Below are 16,339 nucleotides of genomic sequence, written 5' to 3'. Positions count from 1 at the left end.
CTGTTTGATGCAGCCTCCCCTCACTGTGTGAGCCAACCCCATGGACCTGGGCAGAGCAGGGATGGCTCTGTAATGCTGAGCAGCACTCCTCAACCCGGCGTGAGGTTTTACCCTGCCTTTCAGGCTGCAGGGCAGTGCTGGGCTTACTCACCAAGTAACATTTCTACTGAAGTGAGCCATTTAACAGAAATTTCATTAGGGAGAAAGGTCACCACACTAATTTCTTTAATAAATTCAGTAAAACGACAGATGTGTTTGTTTCTGTATTTGAGGAACAGCGCTATATCTTCTCTTGAATGTCACAGCATCACGCGCTTTGCTGTCACACAAACACGGCAGGATGAAAATTGCCTTCCATCCAAGGCTGTGATTTTCCCCCACTGTAACAGTTAATATCTTTCTTTTCTCCTGTTTTACCTCATGAATTTCTATAGCTTGGGCTTAGTCATTGAATGGTGGTGTTTTTATTTGGGAATTCAGGTGGGAGGAACAACCTCTGTGAAGTTTAAGCAATTAAACTGCTTAAATAGCAGGAGATGTGGCTGCTGTGCACTCTTCCCCAGTAGTAGCTTGTGCTTTCCCTCTGTCCATGGCCTCTCCTGCAGAGCAACAAGCCCCCCTGACAGGCACAACACAGGTTCCCTGTCAAAAGCACACTAAGTACCAGAGACACATGTCAACATAACTGTTGGTTCATCTCCCTGTGCATTTGGGGACCTGCTGTGCTCACCTTAGGCCTTCGCTCCCTGCCTTGGGAAACAGCAAGGTTGCCACAGAGCAGGCTCAGTGCAGGTGGATGCATTTTGTCACCTAGGGTGCTTGCTGACCTTCTCAGCACATGTAAAGCTCATTTCTATTGGGATATATTGCCATTTCACCAATCCAAAAATCATAGAATCATTAAGGTTGAAAAAGACCTAAGAATATCTAGTCCAACCATCAGCCCATCCCCACTATGCCCACTAACCATGTCCCTCAGTACCACATCCAGAGAGTTCTTGAACACCTCCAGGAATGGTGTTGCCCAAGGAGGTTGTGGATGCTCCATCCCTGGAGGCATTCAAGGCCAAGATGGATGTGGTTCTGGGCAGCCTGGTCTGGTGGTTGGCGACCCTGCACAGAGCAGGGGGGTTGAAACCCTGATGCACTGAACCATTATCCTTCCTTCCTTCGTCATAGCTTTGTCTTGGCCTCAGCAGCCAGGGAAACAGATCATCTTCAGCAGAAGCATGCTGCAAAGCAATGCCACAGGCAGATTTACTGAAGAGTGAGGTCTCCTCGTGACACGCACCCTCATTCCTTTTAATTTAAAACATGTCATGTTATGTTAGCCTAACAGTCCTCAAGCTCTGGCTTAATTGGGCTGACTTAACCTAATATTGACTTTATTTACTTTCTTCCAGGTCTCACTATAAATGGGGATGAACTCAGATTCCACACTCAGGTACGTGGATGCCTGTAGAACATCCCTGCATAAGGACATAACATATCACCTTACCATTAAAAAAGAATGATTAAATAGTTGTCTGTAATGAGCTCATGGTCATAAAACCTTCATGAAGGTGGATACATACCATTCACATTTCTACTGCTGCAGCAAACTGAAGCACAGGGTGGCAATACTAACAGTGTTTCTGGCCCAGCCTGCTGTTGGGCACTGATATATAAGCACTCACTTACAGAAATATTTTGTGTTGCTTTTAAGCTAGGATCATTGTTCAAGCTATGGCTGTGCTTCAAGAAGGGCCATTAGCAATGTGGTAGAGGGCTTCCCTCAGCTCATACTTGCCATTAGACTGAGCCCACACCAGAAGCAAGATGCAGTTCAGCCCCAGAGCTTACAGTAGACACAGACCCACATGGTGGGGACACCACCACACCACACTATATCCGCTCAAGGTTCATGCACTTCCTCCCTTCGTGAAACAAAACTCACGTTTTGCTCACATTTCAGCCCCCCTGACCCATTCCGTGCCACCTCAGAACTTTCCATTCTCTGTAACTCATGAATCATTGAACACAAGCATAATTATATTCAGTGCACGTGCGCTGTTTGACATTTGTTGAGTACATCTCTACCACTGACAACACAAACACATTTCTAATATATATTCAGCCTTTTAGCAGGAACAATACATAAGGTTGTCATAGAGATTAATGAGGCTTGTGGGAGACCCACCTAAGTGCTTTTAATGCAACAGAAGCAAGCTTACAGTAGTTTATTGTTAGTATAAGAAAAACCATATTTCCTTCCTGTCATCTTCGTTATTCAACCAGCCTTGTACTGTACTAATTTACTTCTTAGCTAAAGATGTTTGTAAACTTGTTAAGAAGCACATTTTAATAGAGGGACGTAAATAATTCAGAACACGTTAATATTTAAATAATAATAATGCTTGCATTTCAGCATCATCATATGGGAACACGAAAGGATAAAGTTAACCTTTGGAGCATCTCCTGCCAGATATTAACAGATAGGTTAGCTTGATGGTTTCAGAATCATAGAATCATTAACATTGGAGAAGACCTCGAAGATCATCTAGTTCAAACATCAACCCATCACCACCATGCCCTCTAACCCATGCTGCTCAATGCTGCATCGACCCTTTTCTTGAACACCCCCAGAGACGATGACCCCCTGGGCAATCTGATCCAATGCCTCATCACTCTTTCCAAGAAGAAATTTTTCCTGATATCCCAACCAAATCTCCCCTGGTGCAACTTAAGGGGATTACTTTAGGGCCATTTGGGCGATGAAAGAGGGTTCTGTGAGCTTGGGAAGGTCTTCCAAGGATGACATTCCAGCTATGGCTTTCCAGTACTGTTGCCACACTGTGCGTACACCACAGGATACAGATTTTCTATCCTGGAGTACAAGCTGTTGTTGCCTATACAGAGCATATTAAACATACCATGTTTCTGTTGCACAAGCATACAGTGTTTTCTGTAACCTCAGTGAGGCCATTAGAACGCCAAACCTAATGAAAGCACATTTAATTAGGGAACGTAGGTTTGGTAAAAGAACATTTCACAGAGGCAGGATCTTTCTTACACTGGGACTTACCTTACTGCAACAACTGCAGATGCAGGTGGAGAATAAAGCACAGGGATCAGAGGAATCATGCAGGCTCCTGTACACTCTCAAATGGAGAGACCCAGATCACCCAGCTCAGAGCTGGCTTCTGCAGACTGTGTACCTTCAGGGATGGTGTGGGGCAGGCTAAGAGCCTCTCTTGCCCACATGACAGGTTCTTCCAGCTCCTCCCACCTACCTGATAACAATGCATGCTGTTTTGTCCGCTCTAACTGTAACTTCCTAGTCTCTGTTATGAGAAGGTGGCTGCTTTTCATATTCATGTTCTTCAAGATGAGGTTGTCTTGTCAGAAGGAGGTAAGGGATTTCTTATTTTTTTTTAAATCAGTTTATCATAGAATCATAGAACGGCCTGGGTTGAAAAGCACCACAATGATCATCTCGCTTATTTGTTATTCCATTCATAGTATGTCCAGTGTGGTATATCTGAGCAAGTAATGTTGTGTGTTATAAATTACACCAAGCTAAATTTCTACCACAGCTGCAGGATGAGCTCTTGCCCCAAATACACCATCTCAGCCAAACACCTGCTCTGTACTGAGCTATTTCACCTCAGTAATAGGAAGATAGCTCTAAGCAGGTAGCAAACACCAAAGTAAAGTGCCTGACAAGAACAGGGTGGAAGAATCAGGCTGCCCTGGTATGTTGAAGAGGAGCTACAAATGGGGGCAGGACCTTTTTAGCTGCAGCTGCCACAGATTAGCTCAGCCCTAAACTCATGTGGTGACCTTTACATCATTTCTCACTTGTTATGCTTCTCAGTACTTCATCAAGCTTCACCAAAGCTTGAATTAAGTGGGTAGGCATTATTCCCACACTCCTGACAGGTAGGCTGGAGCTTAATCTGGGATGGGAGAATCACCCTCCCAGTTTACACACCAGTAGAAACTTCTGAAGCAGTGTCAGTGTGTGTGCCACTGGCACCAGGGCTAATTAGTGGGCAACTAGCTGCCAGTGGGGGTCACTGGGTTCAGACCTGGGGCGGCATGAAACCAATAGAAGTCACCCCTGCCTCTTTGTAGGCACTCAGATGGCCATCACAACAGATCGTTACCTTTCCAGATACCACGTCTTCAGGCCTTCTTGGAATTCTGTTACGAATTTAAAAAGCTCACAAAGTTTGATTATCCCGTTTCCCTTTCTACTTGCTTAGAGGAAAGAAATGATTGGGATTTGCAAGTTAATTCTTAGTAGGAAAGAAACTTGCTGAGAAAATAGCGTGCCCCTTGAGTGTATGTGTGATGTGAAATCTGCACTAAGGGTCAGGTGATCTGCTCTGGTGAGCTCCTGTGGCCAGGTGACTGCACCATCAAGCAGCGCTTCTATTGGCTCTCTAGCAAACTGTCTCATAATCAACTATTAGTCCAATTTGCAGCCCATCACAGGTGGCAATAACAAAATCCTTGAATTCAAACAAGTGATATTAATGTCTGGAGCCTTCTGGAACATCCCTTCTGTTTCTTCTGTGTGCTAAAAACACACCTTAGTTTCCAGTGTTTTGTTTGCTGTAACATCAATTATCACAAAGTAAAAGCTGTTCTCACCTCTGTTTGACAGATTCTTCCTTTCAAAGTGAAGAACTCTCTGAGGATGGCATTGCTCTCACGAAGACTCACTGCTGGCTCTACCAGCTCTGGCTGGGATGGAGTTAGAGGCAAGAAAGACTGAGCCATCAAAACATGTCACTCCTCAGCATCGTACCATGCTGTAAGAGGTTCAAATTGCTTTTATTTCCTTCAAAAAACGAGTCTAAGATGTGTTTTAATGTCTTTATTCTTAGATCAAACAATGTCATCACGGAATCGAAGAACGAGGTTACTGGTTGAGATACAAGAGAAGTGTGAGACAAATATGGAAGATAACACTTCGCAAATAAATTAATACAGAATAATTGTCTTTGCATAGTTCAGAAGTGAAAAGTAGGAGGCAGCAGTGCGCACGTGCTGTGAACTGACACACACCACCACGAAAACCCAAGTTCCTAGATGAACTCTTGTAGCTGCAAATAAAACAAACCAAACCAAAAATACCCCACGCCTCAGAGCACTAACTATTAAAACCAGGCAGAAAGAGAACTAATGAGCTTTTTTTTTTTTTTTTCTTTTTCTGTTGTTGTTGTTGAACAGACCATGCTGCAGGAGTGTTTTCTCTACAGACAGAGGTGCTTTTAGATAATCTGCCTTGGCATCCCGTAGCCCGTCATACCCGACTGTGAGGCTCCTTTGTTGCTGCCCATCTGAAGGCCTATTACGTTCTGTCCCTGACGAAGCTGCTCTTCTGAAAATCCTCGTCGATTCTGCTGTGCTTTCCTGTACAGGTGCATAGAAAAAACCAACACAGACACACAGTCATTCTGCATATGACCAGATGATTGGGAAAAGCAATCTGAATTCGGCTTATGTTAACAGCTCCTCCCCTTGTACTTGCAGTATTTCATTTGCACCATCCCAGTGGGTGGACAATACTGGCTGGGCTAATTGCTTTCCTGCAGTTAGAAGAAGTGCTCTCTTTAAACCCACATCACTTCAGTCTTTCACTGTACTGCCTACTCACAACCTTCAGGATCATAGCGTCCCCAGCATCTCTGATAGGTAAAATATTTATGTAATACTGTGTATACCACTCGTGATAGAGTTAGTATTTTGTCCTATAGCTCTTAGAAGCTGTAGTCTATGGGATCTGATCACTAAGATACTTATCCATGCTGTAGTACAAATTGATATCCGTCTAGAGCAATGGTATACATTCAACTCAGTGGAGTAAATGTGAGTGCAGCGTACCCAGAGAAACAAAGGGACAGCAAAGTGGCTTGCTCATTTTCACAAGTGTGGATGATAGTTGCCTGCAGGACAGAACAATTGCCCTGCTGCCATTTCCAGATCTCTCTCCTCTAAAGCAACAGACTTCAGTCTTTGCACCTGTGTCTTAACTGTATGACAGTCCTTTATCTTCTGCCAAAACATGCTGACCACTTTTGCTTGGAGTTAGCAGTCTCAAAAGCCATCTAGATCAATGAATCTTTGTTGGACCTTAAAAAGAGTCTCTTTTCCCTGAAAATAGCGTTGGGGAAAAAAAGAAGCAGCACAAAAGTTTGTACTCGATTAGTCTTTCATTTACACAAGGTGGGGAAAACAAGTCACTTAGAAGGGAGAAGGATCAGTCTGTTGCTGCTAAATAAATGGCAAGAACCTGCAGTCTCAAAGGGAGGGAGGCTTTCAGCCAGCTCTCATCCAGGCACAATCTCTCTGCTATCTGTGTCTGTTTGTCCTGGGATCAGGTTATCTAGCAATATGGCATCACATTGCAATTCCCTTTTCTCCTCAACCCCATCACAAGATGGGAATGTTAGAGTGGGTGCCTACTGTGATCGAAAGCTATCAACGCAATCCTCTGTGAGGGTCTGATCCTGTGCTGTGGCTGAGCACCGTGGCTCAAGTGCAGAAGAGCACTTCAGATCTCTCAAGAATGGATCCCACTGCCAATGTGGGGTTTTCCCCATGAGCCTAAGGTCTTCGGAGATGGGCGAGCGTTCTTTCCCTCTTTATCCTTTTTGCCATTTCACTCTTGTATCACCTTTCCACCACACTAATCTTTCCAACTGTAAAAGCATGCCATTTTGGAGGCTGGCACACAGAATTTTGGGCTTCTCATACAGCAATTCCATCTCACTGCTGCTAAATTTCTTTTCCAGAATCCTTACATAGGCAGCAAACCACTGCCAGGATCTCTGAGAGAGGATGTTTTCGGAACTACTCCTATTACGTAACTGAATCTCAGTTCCACTGTGACTGTCTCTATTTTAATTAAAATCCCAGGAACACAATCTACATTTTTTTCCTCCTGGACTTTTCAGCTGTGCTGTGGAGTAAATCCAGAGAAAGTTGATATGTAAGTATGATTCGGGGGGGGAGGGGGGAACATAACTGCAAATAAAAAAATAAAAAGGAGTCCAAGGATATGCTAATAAAAGTTGATTACTTGTATAGTTTGTAAAAACAACATCATGTGATCCAGTCATAAATGCTGCCCTTAGCATATAATAGTCTTATAGATAACAGCGGGCACTAGTGATTTGCTTTTAGGCTGGTGGAAACAAGCTCAACCAAGGCTGTAGAAAAGGAGCTGAGGGCATCTCATGCTGCTGCAGGTTGTGTTTGACCTGTTTGCCATCACTCAGCAGTGCTCTCTCCACCACCTGTGCAGACTTGTTAACTTTTCATGCCAACTTTGCACCAGAGCCGGATGCTGCCAACTCACAGATAAGAAACAGCAGCGAATCCATGAGCCTCACCAAGACAAACAAGGAAAGAGCAGCCAGGCATGCAAGACACAGGCAATGGAAAGTTAAACAAATTCCCCAAATGTGGGGGTGTACTGATCACTGCTGATCCCTGTATGGATACTCTTGTTCCATTTAATCTTGACATCTTTCAGTTTAACTTAAGGCGATTAAGAATCAGTCTGAATGCCCTGACTTATGACTAATGCTGGGTGGCTGGGAGGGGGCTCGATCTGCCTGAAGAGGGGTGGTTAAGCTACTCAGAAAGCAGCTCCCAATCTACCATATGTTATCTCCTTATAGAAATAACAACAGTTTTCCCAAAGGCAACAGCTATAAAACAGTCTTTCAGGGACTGCAGTAGATGCAGGTTGGCTGTCCACGTAGCCCACACAGTCAGGGAAGGAGGGAGATGATCTTCAATTATGCCAATGAAAACTATTCCATCCACAGTTAAGAGAAGAGATGAAAATAGATGAAAATCAATGTTTCCTTGTAGGACTTTGTTACAGTTACATAAAACAAATAAGCTTGTCTGGGTCATACTGAATTCACATCTGGTTTAAATTAAAGCATGTAACTGGATTTGAATTTTAAAGCTGGTTATATTCAATAAGTAAAAATCTCTTTGTGGACTGTATAAAGTAAATTTAAATGAATGTCATGTGAAGAGTGTATAGGAGTTGACACTTGCTCACCTAAACTTCAAGCCTCCTTTAGCCTCTGTTAAGCCAGCCCAAGCTTTAAGACAAACAAAGTTTGCTTACTTTTTGCTGATCCTCAACTAATCATCAGAAAATTTGGGGAAACCAATGACCAGCAGGCAGCACTCTTTTTGTTAGCATGCCTCAGCTGTTTCAGCATAAGAAATACTCTTGGATAGGGGAACCTCATATCAACACTTTGTCTGTGGGGCAAGAGGGCTAACTGTGGGAGGATTTCCTTTTCTTTCTGCCCTTCTTCTCAGCCTCCTTAACCAAAACAAATGGGGCTTTAGAGCAAATAAACATCCTTTCCAAGATGGAGAATTCTTTGCAGATAAGTGCTACTTCGCAAGAAAAAAAAATGGCTAAGAAAGAAATCCAGTAGGATCCCCACATGCGTGCACAGATGTCCACACCAAGACAGCTCAATATCAAGGGGTGCCTGCAGGTGGAACTCAGAGCTGCAGCCGTGGGTGAGGTACTGCTTAGTCCTGGTACCAATTGTGCTTTCCCAGCTCCAGCGCAGGAGAGACGTGAAATGAATTGGACTACCTGAGAAAAGGCAGCAGCATGGAAGCACTGCATCCCTCCCATAGGGCTCCTCCTCAGCAGCCCCAGGGTAACTTCAGACTGTTGTAGTTAGGCAGAGACCAAATGATGCTGATAAGTTGGGAACTAGTGAGAGGCAGAAAGTGCTGCTGCCAGGTTGGATATCTGATCTCCTTGTCTAGACTCTGTAGAGGAAATCCCTCTACTACAAGGAAATTTTGTAAAGATTCTTCCTTTCCTTCCCCAGTAAATTTTTTCAAAGGCCAAGAACAGACAATAGTACCAGCTTCCCATGAAAGACAGCTCTGTTAAACTGCGCTTTGGGCGTTACCTGTGAAACCAGGATGGATCCCCTTTGTAGCATCCATCGTCCTTGGTGACTGCCAAACTGCCTAGAGCCATTAAGGTTCTCTGCACTGCTGCCATGTCCTTCCCTGGAAAGGCAAAGAGCAAAACCAATTTAAGAAATCCTTGCATAATAAATAGCTTGGCACACTGAACAACACTTTCATCCAATGCATTAACCACTTCCCTTGGCTACTCCGAAAAAGTATGTTAGAAGCATTATAAATGCTATTTTAGAGTTGTTCAAATTGAAGTGCTGATATGCAAGAGGTTATTAAAAAGATTATCTAAGGAACGGTGTTAAAGCAAAATTTAACTGTTTGGGAATTTTCAAGTTTCAAAGCTCTTTTAATGCTTTCCCCCCTGCTATTTTAAGCCCTTCTAGATAATCCATCCCATTTTGTGATAAGAAGAGAACAGTTTGGCATAAAAAGAATGATAATGTGCTCAGCAAAACGTGGCTGAAGGAGAACAATGTGACAAATAACTGCTGTGCCTCTGCTGCTTCACCTGTAAACTGATCCCATCATGTAACCACTGGCAGTTGCAGACAGTCCTCAGGCTGTCAGAGTTCCTGGCAGTCCTGGAAAGGACCTGTGCAGATAACTTGCACCAGCCTTTCCCAAATTACCCATCAAATCACTTCCCAAATCCTTCCTGTTGGCTTCCCTTCACAGGCTGTCAAAAGTTGATGCTCTTCAGCTGCTGTCATCCAGTCCTGACTTACATTATTCTTCCACAGTCTCCCTCCTTACCTTATCACACTTGATTCCTCATTTCAAAATGCCAGTGTTCATCTCCCCTTTAGCCAAGTAAAATTTCCAAACCTGGTCTTCACTAGCTGTTAACATTCTTCCATAAACACGAGAGAGAAAAAGCTTCTCAGGGGATAATTTCCCATCCATATTGCGAGGTGAGGGACTTGCCTATTACTTGCATAGATGTATGCATTCCACCTGCTTGAGAATTCACCAAGTTTCCAAGATGGCACCTTGAAATATAAGGCTCATTTCCAAAAGATGTTGCTATTCCTGCTGTCAGTATTTGTTTTTATTTAAAAAGTAGTACCCACTCCTCTGGTCTCTCCTTCCAAAGTGAAGGTAACAAGTGAATTTTCTTTTCGTATCAATATCTTTTGGTTATTTTTCCACTTGATTAAAAAAACAAGTGAGTTGTGTGTGTGTGTGTGTGTGTGTGTGTGTGTATGTTTTGGAAAAAATGAAGGATACTCTTTTTTTTTTTTTTTTTTTTTGGTTCTTCCCCTACACTTTGCTACTTGGTGCAAAAGAGCAGAGAGAACATTAGGCAAGCAAATAGAAACAGGCAGATTCTCTCTGAATACGCAACTCAAACACAGTGACATTTAAAAAACTCTCTAGCAAGAACTCAACTTCACTAGGAGCTGCCATATGTCTTTCCAATGGTGTGAGGTGATAAAGTTTTTGGAAAATTTGTTTCATATACCTTTTTTTTCTTGTGAAATGAAAATGGAAATAGGTGTTCAAGGCAAGGCTGGACAGGGCTCTGGGCAATTTGATCTAGCAACCCTGCCCATGGCAGGGGGTCAGAACTAGATGATCTTTGAGGTCCCCCCCAACCCAAGCCATCCTATGATATGGAGATCTTCCCCACACTTTTCTTCTGTCCCAGTTCTTCCTTTTTCCTGAAATCATCTTTCTAGTTAAAGGAACTAATTTTGAGCACAAGTTCTTCATATGGGGAAATAAGATACTCACGAAATCATGTGATGCTCAAGACATGACTATGATAGCAGACTCCAGAAATGCCTCCCATGGAACATTGTTAATGAAAACAATTAAAGACCAGAAGGAGTGCACAGGAAAGGTTCTTAGCACATGATGTATAAGCATCACCCTGCTTACAAGTAGATGAAGCTCAGGGCTCTGGTTCACACAGACCTCACTGCATAAAGCACTGGCTGAGGTGAAGGAGACACCCTAAAGCTGAAAATGACTAGTGGCTTCCAGCTGTGGCTGTCACATAGCCCATTACAGTTTACAGGAATCTTCTCTGCAGGGGACAATTTTTACAGAAAACAAATCGTCAGCCATCCAGGATCCTCCTGTGCCTGTGTTTGTTAACCAGACTGCATCAGATGGTCCCTGCTTGAGGGAGGGCAGCTGAGGGTCGGCCTCTCGCACAGGCATGTACACAGGGAGCAGTGTGGGGTGGTACCCTCCAAGCTCCCCACAGCAGCAGATGTACCATATGCCTTAACAGATGCCACAAATAACGTCCTTGGGATGCCCATCATGATTACAGACGGGGATGAGGAGAGACATGAAAAAAGGATTTAAAAGTGAATGAGCTGAATAATGACAGCAAGCACGCACACACAGATAGAAAAAGAAAAAAAAAAAGAAAAAAGAAAAGAAACAAAAGACACAGAAAAGAACAAAGGGGTAGCAAAATATCCCACTGGGCCCAGTGGAACCATCTGGCAGCCTCCCCCACGCTTTGCGCTCAGCTCTGCTTCCCTTCTCAGTGCTGAGGGGAGAGGCTGCAGGGCAACTGCGAGCGGGGCCCAGTGCTCCCGCACACACACTGGCCACTGTGAGTCAGAGAAGACCCCAGATCTGCTTCATCTTGTGGTATCTACCCTCCTGTCCTCTGCAATAGGCCCTGTAGAGAGTCTTGGCGTGGCCGAATAGAGGAGGGGGGCCTCGGTCACCTCTCTCTGTTTCTCTCTGGGGAAGTGTGGCCAGAAGGCCTTCTTCTCACGGGCCAGAGAGGAAGGGCTCAGACCCACAGAGGGAGAACTGCTCTGAACCATATTCCTGAGACACTTCTTTGTGCAGGCTGGGCTATAACCAGAGTTACATCTGCCTCTTATCTCTCTGGAAACATAGCAGGGAGCTATCTCTAAAACAGCAAACGTGCTCTCTTGGGCATGGACTAGGGAAGGTTGCTCAGCCCTCCCCTTCCTTTAAGAAGGACCAAAGGAGAGGTGACGCTGTTGAGAAATGCACCAGATGGGCTGAGTTTGAAACAGCCAACAGCAGATTGCGTACTAAAACATTTTCATTAATCATGACTAAGAATCTCAAAGCAAAACAAGCTCTTGGAAAATAACCAGTGACAGAGAAACTGTTTTATCAGCCACATGTAATTTCCTTTCCATGTAAACATACGTTGATGCTTGCTGTCTGTTTAAACACGTTGTGGCCTGGAAGTATTTTCTGAAGTGTAGGAGTTATGTAGTTATGAAACAGTGGGAAAGATTCTGTCCTTTCTGTCTAGCCAATGCATCAAAGTTCTGATGGTTTGAGCTTGAAACAATGCTGATGCTGGAGGTCAGAGCTATGGTTAGGCACAAGAAGCTCTCACGTGATCACTCCTGTGCATGCACTCACTCCTCAGCACTCTAGTGAACATTATGAGGGATGGAAAGAGAATGGGGAAGTGAGGAGACAAAGATCAGTTTTGGGAAGTACTAAAATAACAGTGGAGAAAAGTCCTGTACATCTCTCTCCTGGGCTGCAAGTTGTGTTTTGACTTTCTGTCATCTGGAAGTTACCAGCTTTTCACCTTACATCTGCTGAGGAAAGGAGATGAGTGAAAGAAAGAAAATGAAGAGATTGCCACCACCATTAGGAGCTCTGCCTTTAAAAGCAAGTCCTTTTCATCATGAGGATTGACATACTGTTCTTTCATTTGCACTGTGCAAAACTATTATGAAATGCAGAAGCCTGCAATCAGAAGCACCTGAAATGAGCTAATATCATCCCTTCCAGTATAGATGGAGCTTCCCTTTCAACAGCCTGCTAGGCTGGGAAGGAGGGTGTTAATCCAGGGAAGTAAAAACCGCTTCATTTAAAATATTTAAAGGCATATTGGAAAAACTACCAAAAACAAAAAACAAACAAACAAAAAAACAAAACAAAAAAAACCTGGAAAAAACAACCCAGCTCTTGCATCCAAAGGTGAGATCTGTCTATTAAACCCAGTACCCTGAGAGCCTAGTAATGCAGTCTGTCAGCATGTCCTCTCATTCTAACCTATCTGCAAAGAGTTCCCTTGTGCTTCATGCCTCCAGCTGTCCTTGAGAGAAGTGATCTCTTCCATGTATCCCAAGAGCCTGTGAAAACAGATCTCAGTGTTTTCACTCCACCTGTGTTCCTACACAAACAAGACTGACTGGCTTTCTCAATAGGTTGCTCTCCTTCCACCGTTTCATTCTCACAACAGATTTTTGACCCTTCCAGTTCTCTGCACACCTGCCTTTCGTTACCCTGGCACTGTCTTTGCTTTGAGCCCCTGCATTTTGTCCTGAGAGATGCACGATACACAGTGCATTTCACAAGAGCACCAGGAAGGGTGCATCACCCCAGAGATGGCAAAAGCAGCCATGCAAATGCTCAAATGACTCAGCTCTTTGGCAGCTACAACACACAGTGTCCACTTCATGCCCGGGATGGAGAGTATTCACCTCCAGGCGAACATACAGGGCACTCAGATTTTTGCTGTTGCCATAGTGACTTTTCTGGCAAGACCGTATTGTTGCAGAGAGATGCTCAGCTAACACACTAACAGTGAGCTCTGCTCTCTCTAGTCATAAAGGAGCCCTCATCTGGTCTACAGAGGCACGTATGCTCCTGGGAATGCGCTTTATGGCTCTAATTTAAGCTTTGCTTATAATTTGAAAACTGTAATAAAAGCTCGTCATCACAAAATAAGGGTTTCTCCTATTTGCTCTTAGAAGCTATTTACTTGGAAATAATTAGCATAGAGAGCAGTTGTTTTATTAGGTCTGTGGATTTCTGTCAAAATGATGGGCTTTTGGATAACACATGAGCTTGGAAAAGCTCCATTATGCCCTCAGGGTAATATAAATCCCTCAGAGGAGATAATGCACCACCGGAAGAACATGGTAATGAGATAAGGCAAACAGAAACAAAAGATAATTACATTAGAGAATATGCCTTAGACAAAATGCACTATTACAACACATCAAAGCAGAGTAAAATGAAGACTGCAAGCTGACTTCCAGTTTATTATTTTTACCTTCCCATAAATCCACTGTCTGGAAAATATCTGTTGTTCTTACTCCGTAGATTTCAGCAGCTTTTAAGAACTGAGAAATTTGTTCCATCTGCTTGAAAGCCATTTTTGATTCAGAGATCTTTGCAATGGGTTCGTTTCCCTTTGGATGTAAACTGTTTATTAACTTGCATAACAGCTGAGAGAGAAACACAGAAACAAAATGAGAAAGCGGTCACCAATCTAGAAGGCAATATCTGCACATGAAACAATGCTGTAAAATGCTTTCAATTTAGACAGTTTCTGTCAGGGACGTAATTCCTTCTATCAGGAACAAATAAGAAATTGGTAATAGTCAAAAGTATATTAGAAAGGTATTAGAGCTTTCATTAACCGATGGCAATAGCCTGACTGAATAAATCCTCATCTGCTAGAAGCAACAAAGCAATCACTGGTAGGTTATGTAACAACTGACAGAGAAGAAACCACATGCTCGAGCCAAAAAAATAAGCAACGTCAATTGAAATACTGTTGAAGTCACTTTGGCAGAGATTCAATGATTAGCGTATTCCTACAGCCCTCTGCAAACAGCAGCATCTGCCTGTTGTTCAATAAACCAGAAGGATACAACGTTATAGCTGCAGAATGATTCACAAGAAGAAAACAGTTTTTCAACACCTGTTCACTTTTTTTTTTTTTTTCCTTTTTCTGGAAACACTGATTATCTCTTAAAGGGAAAATTATACATCTAATTTTAAAAGCAGATCTCGTTTAAGTGCATGAGGAAAGGCACTGAAGGAATGAGTCATACCCATATATAATGTACATGACTCATAAGAATCATAAGCACCGTACTAATCCCAGTGCTCCAGCAGAATAATTATTTTCTGAGATTAGGATTCACAGGCAAAAGGGAATCAGTCAGATGCTAGGACACCTCTTTCTGCACTGGCCATCAGCTCTGACCAATTTCTCCGAATGGAGACAGAAAACAAGGACATGTAGTAATATATACTAATTCACTGCACGCATAAAGATACTGGAGCACAGAGTCAAACAGATATCTCACCGTTCCATCCATCAGCCAGGTCTGGAAATGCTGCCTTCCAGGAGGAGGGGGTTCGATCTGTTCCTCGCACTGCACGATAATCCAGTTCGCCAGCCTGGACTCTAATTCCGGGTCATATTTCTGTTCAATCTTTTCCTGAACTTCTCGGCTTAAGCCATAGCTTGGTCCTCTGTTAGCCATCTCTGGAAGCAAAGCAGAACTTGGTTAGTGGGGAAGGTCTTGGTGCGCAGCTGTCAGGTAGACACCGGAAAATTAGAGAAGAAAGGAGAGAGCAGCCTGCCCTATACATTAGGCAGTTGAGCAGATGTTCATCAACACTGAAAGTCACTGTATGGCACTGCTTATAGCTGTTCTGCAGAGCAGGGGAGGGATCAGCAGGGGAATATCATTTTCCAAAAGCATACATCAGCCACATGCTTTTAAAAAAAGAAGGAAAGAAGGAAAACAGAAATACCCTCCCCAAGCCCAACGACAAAAACAGAAGGTGAAAACGAAGATTTAAAGCAGAGTAGGTTTCAGAGAGTGGCTTCTGCTGTGATTACAGAGAATATAATAGACTTCTCAGGTCGATGTTACGAGCTGCCTGCAAATCCAGAAGCGCTTTAAAATTGCCTACCTAATGCTTGCCAGTAAGAAGAAGGTTATACATGGGAGCTCCGGGAATCCTTTTGAGATGCAGTCGGGTTCTTCTTCAGCAGAGATGCAGGGATGGATATCCAGCTCAGCAACCTGAAAAGCGTCAATGGATTTAAGAGACAGAGGCTGCCACAAAGCCCTGCTGCCGCTGCAGCATCGTGGTTTGAAGAACAGTGTATTGATTTGATTTTCCTCACATATGAGGAGGGTCAGAGCAGGGGCGTTGCTAAGAGCCATTAAAGAGGCCTGCCTCCTCTATTGCAGCCGGGGGATCTGTTTATCTCACCCATCTGCAGGCTGCTCTCAGGCACGTTTTCTCAGCCCTGTGCTGTTCACCCCACAGACTCAGCTTTACTCCACCTAGTCTGCATCACCCCAAACTACAGCAAGCATCCCAGCTCCTGATAGTTAGCAATGCAAACAGAGGGGCTTCACCATATGCCCCGTTACACAAAGGTAACACAAATTACCACGCATCTCATTTATTTTTAATAGTGAAGCAGAAGCAAACCCTTTTTTTCTCCCTGTTCTGCAGCATGATGCTAGCAGGCTTATGGCATGACAAATGATTTCTCCTCCAGCCTGCCCAAGTGCTCAAAAAAGTTTCAGTATGGGGAAAATAAGATAGAAAGCCAAGGAAGAGAAAGCAGGCAGCAGAGTGT

At 43.6% G+C, this 16,339-nt stretch overlaps 1 protein-coding gene and 1 long non-coding RNA gene across 3 annotated transcripts; one reads left to right on the top strand and one right to left on the bottom strand.

Moving 5' to 3' along the window:
• The first annotated feature begins 3,256 nt into the window (after nucleotides 1-3,256).
• On the top strand, nucleotides 3,257-6,921 carry LOC124417252. Its single transcript, XR_006931622.1, has 2 exons — nucleotides 3,257-3,391; nucleotides 4,652-6,921. It is a non-coding gene; the product is annotated as an uncharacterized LOC124417252 (long non-coding RNA).
• TAGLN3 (transgelin 3) lies at nucleotides 4,850-15,852 on the bottom strand. Of its 2 annotated transcripts, none has more exons than XM_416634.7 (5): nucleotides 15,658-15,852; nucleotides 15,042-15,223; nucleotides 13,997-14,171; nucleotides 8,958-9,060; nucleotides 4,850-5,403 (listed from the first exon to the last, which is right to left on the bottom strand). In XM_416634.7, the coding sequence occupies exons 2-5, from the start codon at nucleotides 15,219-15,221 to the stop codon at nucleotides 5,262-5,264; spliced, it is 600 nt and encodes a 199-aa protein (XP_416634.1). In that variant the 5' UTR covers nucleotides 15,222-15,223; nucleotides 15,658-15,852; the 3' UTR covers nucleotides 4,850-5,261. The 2 variants fall into 2 exon arrangements, with proteins under 2 accessions (XP_416634.1, XP_015153171.1); XM_015297685.4 differs by lacking the exon at nucleotides 15,658-15,852 and adding an exon at nucleotides 15,496-15,565.
• Between the last annotated feature and the right edge of the window lie 487 nt (nucleotides 15,853-16,339).

The sequence above is a fragment of the Gallus gallus genome, chromosome 1, assembly GCF_016699485.2.
Source record: "Gallus gallus isolate bGalGal1 chromosome 1, bGalGal1.mat.broiler.GRCg7b, whole genome shotgun sequence".
Taxonomy (NCBI): domain Eukaryota; kingdom Metazoa; phylum Chordata; class Aves; order Galliformes; family Phasianidae; genus Gallus; species Gallus gallus.
The sequence above is the reverse complement of the archived record's forward strand: the minus strand, read 5'-3'. Positions and strand labels throughout refer to the sequence as shown.

What these genes read in the sequence shown, in the direction of transcription:
- TAGLN3 (XM_416634.7), bottom strand. Translation starts at nt 15,221, where the DNA reads ATGGCTAACAGAGGACCAAGCTATGGCTTAAGCCGAGAAGTTCAGGAA. An exon ending in CCTGGCTGATGGATGGAACG is followed by an intron (nt 14,172 to 15,041) that starts GTGAGATATCTG and finishes TTTCTCTCTCAG; the next exon opens with CTGTTATGCAAGTTAATAAA. An exon ending in GACAGTGGATTTATGGGAAG is followed by an intron (nt 9,061 to 13,996) that starts GTAAAAATAATA and finishes TTGCCTTTCCAG; the next exon opens with GGAAGGACATGGCAGCAGTG.